The sequence below is a fragment of the Pavona decussata genome, unplaced genomic scaffold (assembly GCF_977016875.1).
Source record: "Pavona decussata unplaced genomic scaffold, jaPavDecu1.1 SCAFFOLD_223, whole genome shotgun sequence".
NCBI lineage: Eukaryota > Metazoa > Cnidaria > Anthozoa > Scleractinia > Agariciidae > Pavona > Pavona decussata.
In genome coordinates, this window is record NW_028145628.1 from 681,946 (window position 1) to 690,282 (window position 8,337).

Consider the following 8,337-nt stretch of genomic DNA (forward strand, 5'->3'; position numbering starts at 1 on the left):
GAAAAAATGTGAAGATGCAGAATGTTTAAGTTAGAATTCCAGCGCAGTCTTTTATTCTCAGTAAAGCACCGATACATGTCACTTTCTCAAAGCTAAAGAAATCCGTCTCCCTCTACACTACCGGATCTCCTTACTAAACGGAAAATGTTCTGCCACCTTTAAACCTGGCTGGGAATGCCATTTTATTCTACATTATAATTATCACCTGGTATTTGTATTGATAGAAACCTTAAAATAATGGTTCTGTCAGTTGTGTTAACAATAACCGTACTAGTGCACAGAAAAGAGTACAGTAATAGCCCGCGTATAAGAACCTGGGTTTTAAGAACCTGTTAGGCTAAAATTTCCATTTTAAGCCCCCTCCACATAAGAACCTATTTAGGCTAAAATTTTAAGTTAGGTTCTTATCAGTGGGGTTGCTGTGAAAGTGTATAGGTAGAAACTGCTGAATTAAGATCGTCATCTATTTAAAAGTAACTTGGCATACATAAAAGTAACTAGACATACCATGTTGTATGTCTATTGTGTTTGCCATTGTACTGTATTATGAGATGATATTTATAATATATATAGTATATTCAGATCAAATTGATATGAAAATATAAGAACCTATTTTAAGAACCTTGGTAGCCTAAATTTGCTTTAAGTACCATTTATATAAGAACCTATTAAGGCTAAATTGAAAAATTTAGGTTCTTATATATATGTGGGCTATTACTGTATTAATTATGTTTGGCTGCAGATGGCTCGGATGGAAATGGATTGCAGGACAGCTCTTCCCATGTATTTTAGCTTATTTTAGAGAAATCGCTTTAAAAACCGATTATAGTTTGTTCCTCCGCGGAGGAATCCCAATGTTCTAATAGCAATTTCATGTAAGAAAACAAGTTCTTTGTCAGATTTTTGAGCCGTTTTTGGCCAAAATCGTCGTGACAGTGACGCCGGACAAACGCCTAAGCTACTGTACCTGGTGGTTGCCTCGAGCTATCATACGCCACAATACCAGTTGGTAGGCCGCTTGCGATGTAATTACTGATTAGATAATCCCCAGTGTCGGCGTCAAGTATGTGAAGAAAGCTTCTTGCAACCCAATCAGTGAAAAACAAGAAAGGAGGAATCAAGGCCACTCCAAATGGATGAAAACCGTTTATTTTTAGCAGTAACTTCCTGTTGTTTCCTTGATAATCCACGGATTCTATTCTATCCACGCCTCCATCCACCCAAAAAATGCGCTTGTTTCCTCTGTCGAGTTCGATACCATTCGGCCAATGGAGATTTGATGTTACTATGGCAACTCTTTGATTGCCACTTAAGGTTGCTTTTTCTATTTTTGGATTAGTGCCCCAGTCAGTCCAGATCATTAATCTGTCAGATAATAAAGCCAAATATCAGTGATTATAGGACAATGCCCCCTTGTTCTACTGCGCATACGTCCTACTCATGTCGAGACGGTCTAAAACAAAGATATTTTGCACGGTTATGTTTATGCGGTAAAAGTAATGTTAGCAACGATTTTTTGAATACAAAATCTTACAATGGCAACCAATTTTCGCGATTATCTGAAAATTCCTATTTTTATGTAAATTTCATATTTTCCATGATTTTCGTGTTTTTAGTTTTATTTTTATTTTGATTACTTTAGTAGTTTTCTGAAGTTTTGGGAAAATTAAAAAATCCAAGACAAATCGTACTGTAATTGCAACTCATACAATGTCACTACTTTTCGTTGCGGACCTAATCTATTCTCCAAGTCCCATTGTGAGTCATAGCTTCATATTTGCGAAGTTTTTGAGAGGGCGTCCAATTCTTCTCGGTCGAGATAGATAAAATTTATAAGAAAAGGCCATCAAACCTCGTGGCCTGTTTAAAATTTCGTTGAAGCTTATTTTCAACTGGTTACAAAATAAAGGTGTTCATCGCCAATTGGTTATCGGTGTTCCATGGCAAGCAAATTTTAGCTCAGTCCTTTTCATGGCTTTCTGAGATTTTGGAGAAATGAAACTGAATTTTCTTGGTCCTAAGGGGCTGTTTACATGGTGGGAGGAAGATCCGAACACTAGGAGGGTGGATCATCCTAGCGCCATATTTTTTCTTTATTCAGTTTACATGCAAAACGTTGTATTTGTGCCTAGCGCTTAAGGATCTTCCTGGCAATAGAATCTTCCTAACTAAGATATAAGAAGATCCTAGCACCATGTAAACTACCTTCGCTTGGCCAAGGACTAGGAACAAAAAGAACAAACATATGGTGGCAGCCGGGCGTTCAGCTGCTCAAAAAAAAAGGCAAATATTTTTTCTCTTTTCCTTCTCCACTTGGTAACCACCCCGACCGAAATTTCTGCATGTCAACTATATGAAAAGTTGTTTCGCCTTCTAGAATTTTCCTAATGCTGGGATCTTCCTCTCTCCACATGCATGTTAACAGCCCCTGAGTTCAAGGCTTACCCTTGGTCGGGATCCAGAGCAATGTCTCTAGGTTCATCAAGCCCCAAGGAGAGCAATGTTTTTTGGTTATTGCCCGATAAGTCTGACACTGATATCTTATCGTTTGTTGTATCAGTCCAGTATAACTGTGATGTCCTCCATTCCACTGCCAATCCATCACAGACACCAACGTTTGTGATGATAGTTGTCACGCTTGATCCATCAATAGCAGAACGTTTGATATTTTGTTCACTCACGTCACTCCAAAATATATACCCCAAACTGAAATGGACATCAATGGCGATAGCGTTTGTTAAACCAGAAACGACAGACTGTGCTGTTGACGTTTTGTAGTCGAGGGCTACGATTTCCCTTCTGTTGGTATACAGGAGGCATGGAGGGCTGCATATGGCGGCTATAATCAGTAAACCAAAACAAGATCGAGGGACATTTGTTAATTTAAATGTAAATGTGATATTTAATAGGGCGCTTAAGCAACGACGACGGCGACGGCAACGACAACGCCGCAGAACAATAGGTTAAATGAGCGAAAACAATCGCTCTGCACGTGCGTTTTACATTTTGGTACATTTCTCTGCCGTCCTCTGCAAAACAACAACGTGAAATGACACATTTAAGGTTTTTTGGAGAACGTAAACGCACGACGGTGAATTTTTCATTTTCTCTCATAACTTGTACGCCACTCCTACCAATTTGGATAGTTCACCGTTTTTGTAAAAGTTGAGCGAGTTGAAATAATGGCGAAGTAGCACAAATGATAAAGATATATTTTCAGGTGACGTTTTCGTTGCCGTTGTCGTCGTTGTTGCTTAAGCTCCCTAATATCCAAATGACTGCACGTTGTACTGTTTGAATAATCAAGAAACTCAGTGTTAGAAACTCAGTTAACAAACTTATATTGCCTTGGCCTAGAACAGAGCACCTACAGAAGCACAGCTTCTCCTATAGTGGTGCCGCTTTATGGAATTCTTTGCCTCAGGATCTAAGCTAGGCAATACGACTCTCTGGGGGTTTCGAAAAGAAATTAAAGCCTTCTTTTCTTCATAGGACTCCCACACGGCAATCATGTAAGCCAGTTGATTTTTTTTAGCTGATATTAGTAATTTTTAAAACAGTTTTAAGCATGCTGGTGATTTTCCGTGAATAAATAAACAAATAGCCTGAATGTGACGCGATATTAGTAATAATAATAATAATAATAATAATAATAATAATAATAATAATAATAATAATAATAATAATAATAATAATATTAGTACAGTTAGTTATCTATACGGTAAAAATAACAACAACAACTGTAATAATTTGGTAGTTATTCGCAAAGTAAAACAAAAAATAAATAAATAAATAAATAAATAAACAGTTTTCTAACGTGCGCGCTCATCTTATCTCAGTTCTTCCTTATTGGTTTTGCTTCTTATCTGAAAGGCTTATTCCGGATAACAAATCTCTTTTAAGATGTTTTGGTGTTTAGTATCGCTGTCTATTTTAATTTTACTCTTAGTATTTTAAGCCCTACGTCAGGCTCACTAAACTACAGCGAAACTCTAAGAAATATACAGCTTAGTATCTACAACACATTAAAACATCCAATAAGATATAATACTGCAGACCTTATATCAAAGTGTTGCTACTAACTTCCGTCTTTATAAGAAGTTAACTGGGTGCTTAGGGTACAAAGCTTATGCCAAAATAAATAAATTCATTGTATATTCAGTCCCCCCGGGGGGGGGGGGGGTACTCCCCTGTATGGGCTATACGGGGACGTGCCGCTGGATAGGGTATGGTTTTTGGCCTCCCTGTCCTGAACAGGGTATATAATTTCAAGCGAGTCTGTCCTCGACCCGTCCTATACAGGGTATGGTTGCAACACTGTCGTCAAGTATTTCGCAATCCAAAATCAGAGACGTTAGTCTGTATTTATTTTAGTGAACTATGCTTCACGTCAATTGAGTTTCCACTTAAGGTTCACCGCTGTTAATGCGAAATTTTGGGATTTTTCGCCATCACTGTTCTAGGTAGTGTATCACTTGTGTAACACAAGAGCTAGATGTTGTCCTTTTTCCTAAATAGGGTCCTAAAATAAAGGACATTGTCCTACACAGGTTAAGGTTATTTTCGTCCTAAACAGGGTCAGGGTTTCAAACCCCCAGCGGCACCCCTCAGTCCCCTTTTCATATTTCCAGATGTTTCTGGAGTTCCCGCTTGAACAGACAGGAAAAACGTCTTACTACTCTACTGGCAGTAATTTATTATCAAATGGCTTATTATTTAGAGTATAGTAAGCGGACTCTACTAAAACAGCGATTTTTTTCTGGGATACAGAATTAAATGACGGGCCGACATTTTGCCGTATCAGATGTCATGGTTAGTTTAATTGCGTTACGATCGCTCTCAGCTTTAGCCTCCTACGCACCTCGTCACGCACTCCTCCTGCAACTTAGCTACTGATACCATAAATCAAAGAAACTATTTGAAACGATTTGACAAGGAAACTAAAGAAAACATATAAAGTGGCTTAATATAGAGAGAAAAGACCAAAGGGGTCATTTTTTGAATCCTTACAAAAATATGGAATGAATGCTCTAAATACGATTATTAAATGTTATTTCAGTATATCTATTCATTTTGCTGACAGATATATAAAAGCCTCGGAGTACAAAGAAAAGTTGTCAAAAGTGAATTATTTTTTTACCTAGTAAGAAAACTGAACGGTCAGTTGTTAAAATTAGCGACTTTTGTTCAATTTACAGTTTCCAACCTTAGCTTTTAAGGGAACCCTTATGTTTGGTAACCCTAGATGTAAAGCAAATTGACTGTTGAGAATCAGACGATACATTACATGCCCTGGCGTGTCGGACTAGCAACAAAATGGAACTTGTTTCCTCAAGGAAACTTAATATAGTCTATCATGACTTAATATATTTGTTTCCATGCTACAATAACCGAGATTGACTTCATGAACTGGTCCACAACAGGAAAAATGTTCTAACATGCTATTGTAGTTACTTCATTTCATGACGTATAGATAGAAAAGGTCGATAAGTTCGTGGTATGAATCGCAGCAAAGAAATAATTCGGTTAAAGTTACCTCCAAAAATGTTTGCAGTTTTCTCTTGAATGAAGGCCAGCACAATCAGTGCGTACATCCACTTTATGAGTTTCCTGAAGTTACTCATGTTCCTGAAAAATATCCAGATTCTTTTCAAAAAACGACTGAAAACATACTTAGTGTAAAATTTTACTGTAATGTCAGAACCGAAAAGTTGAAGTCTGTCTGCGCGTATTGATCTACATGGAAATTCTGTCATCTAAAGAACAACCATTTATAAGAATATGGAGGCATGGACCGGTAACCTGCAAAAGCAGAGTAGAAATAAAAACACGACGGCAGTTTTTAGGTGGGCTATTAGGTATTGAAAATAAAGAAACTGGAAGTTACGCAGGCCATTAATTATTCCTCCATGGCGTTATCCCAGGCAAGGAGACAAACAGACAGCCTTTTGCCCTTTGTTTTGTGATTAAGCTTGCTTTATAAAGGGAGAGATTGTAATGTTGTAGTGTGTGGATTAGAACAATACGAAGACTGATGAGAAGTTCGCTTCACTGAATGACGGCGAAAGCTGTTTGAGGACAGCAAATTGTGGGTCGCCTAGTAACACTTCCGCTCTCGCGGACTGCTCAACAACCGGAACAAACTTCACCAAGGAACTTACCGCACTGAGTTAATGATCCATCATGCGCTCACTAAACCAGGATTTTACACACGCACTCAGCTGCCGTGAGGCTGATTCAAGACTACGCAACTGAAATGCGTGTTTCGGTAGAATCGTGCCTGAGGGACTGACTGATATGGAAGTGAAGAAGGTTTGAATCATAATACCTTCGGAGCTCTTCAAACATGTTCACGCAAGCACTCAACCCCTGACCTCAATTCAGCGCTGACTCACGAAAAATACTGGATTAATGAGTCTTGCACGCATGTTTTTGGACTTGCACAATAACAGCCAAAATACAAGGGGATTATTTTACCTGTTAGGACAGGTTCAAGTGACATGAAATTCCACGAGAACCTGTGAATAGCAAACTAATGTTGGTGGGAGGCGGGTGATTTCACCACTGTGCCATCCCTGCTCCCCGAATTAGGATATGAACCATAAACTTGCTTGGAACTTTCGTTTCCTTACTAAATGTGTGTATATAAAGAACACAGTGGATAAAACGAACCTGGTCGTGACGGCACCTGGTTGTCTTTATGATGATTTTTTAAGTCATCGTAATAATCCACGATGTTGGAACATTGAATCGTCTAGGAAGCAGCAGAAACTCAGCACTGTAATGCCTAATGGATTAATAAAACGGTGCAAACAAACTTGATGTTTACAACGAGTCAAGGCCGACAAAAACGATAAAAGACGAAGCTAGTAAAAAATCCCTTTGTAAGCAACTTTAACCGACCTCTTCACACCGATAACTACTTATAAATTAAGATGTTTTCAATACAAATAAATAGCACTTATCAAAAGTTAGCGTGTGTAAATATGGGGTTATGCCCCCATCGCAGCCAGCTGCTAAATGAGCCCATTTAAAAAGGGTTTGAAGTTTCGAATTCTGACGGCACAGAACTCGGGCGAATTGTGGATACCGTAAACATGTTTTTATCTGTCGTTCGCAATTGTTCGTTAACTCGCTGTGATATTAATTGATTAATTAATTGATTAATTAATCAATTAATTAATTCAAATATAAGACCTAAAACTCTTAGCCCATAAGAAAAAGACTCATAGCATGGCATTAGCATAAACAATAATAAACCATCTACAACGCGAGGGTATGATCAGTGTGTACGTACGTTCTTCGACTTTAGGTTTTCTTGGATATTTTCCTATGCTGTTAACATTTTGATAATATAGCGTCAGCGGCGTTCCAAATATGGACCCTCTTTGGCTTGGTTTTGAAGTGTAATATGGGGGTACTACTCTTTGCGTTTTATGTAAAAGGCCGGTAGCATTTTTGGTGAAACTTGGTATGAGAAAGGATAAGAACCACCATTTCACAACTTTCTTGATTTTTCCCTCCCTCTACAAGCGTCTTTTGCCAAGGCTCAGCCAAACGAAAATGCAACATGTTGATGCGACTTCGTCCAACAATGTTGAATCCTCGTTTCGCCTCAATGTTGCACGATGTTGGATGTTGCTGAACAAAGTTCGATTTCCGTCAAACATTGTCTTCAACATCCTTCTAATTCTTTTGTTCTCAGGTATGAACAAGAATGTTGCATTGGCATTGGCGCTTGGTCACCGTGTTCAACGTTCTTCAGTGAACGCGCGCATGCCCACTAAGCTGACTTTGCGGGTATCTGTATCCATGACGACGATTTTTTGTTTATATTTGCTTCGTGCATTGCCGCGCGAGTGTTCAAGCTACAGTATGGCGAACGAACAAAGTTTTGAATCTCTCAACGACGAAAGCTTAAACACAAGCGATCTCTCCTCAATTAACTAGAAAGAGAAATGGTAATAGAGGGTAAAAGGGTAAAAGGGTAAAAGGGTAAAAGGGTAAAAGAGAAAGGATAAGTCGGTTAAACTGTAAGACCAGGAAAGGCGGGAAGATGGTCCAATGTGGAGGCCGATCGGTCTCGCGCCATATTTTGGGCAAACCGATATGGTGCGAGTTTGTTTTCTCACAAGGACTCTGGGTAGGTTTTGGTCCCAGGCCCTTGAGTCCAATTGTTGCATCAAACATGTTGCATTCGTTTATGCCCAGTAGAACATTTCACTAGGGCGTCATTCGACAACAACCAGCAGAATCTTCAGTCAGTTTTTTGCTTTCTCATGCTATTTAGAGCTATTGTTCTTTGCTATCCACTGGGATTACAAAATTTGAATTTGA

General features: G+C 38.7%; 1 protein-coding gene across 12 annotated transcripts in view; it reads right to left on the minus strand.

Moving 5' to 3' along the window:
* Window positions 1–6,330, minus strand: part of LOC146459014 (CUB and sushi domain-containing protein 2-like) — a 48,228-nt gene extending 41,898 nt beyond the window's left edge. For 3 of the 12 annotated variants that reach the window (XM_085089852.1, XM_085089843.1, XM_085089844.1), the window contains exons 1-4: window positions 6,162–6,329; window positions 5,537–5,628; window positions 2,446–2,839; window positions 968–1,365 (exon numbers count right to left, since the gene is read on the minus strand). In XM_085089852.1, coding sequence (XP_084945978.1) covers window positions 968–1,365; window positions 2,446–2,839; window positions 5,537–5,624 — 880 coding nt within the window. In that variant the 5' untranslated portion in view covers window positions 5,625–5,628; window positions 6,162–6,329. Of the gene's footprint in view, window positions 1–967; window positions 1,366–2,445; window positions 2,840–5,536; window positions 5,629–6,161 lie in introns of all 12 variants that reach the window. The other 9 variants (XM_085089854.1, XM_085089846.1, XM_085089847.1 and 6 more) reach the window with 5 other exon arrangements.
* Between the last annotated feature and the right edge of the window lie 2,007 nt (window positions 6,331–8,337).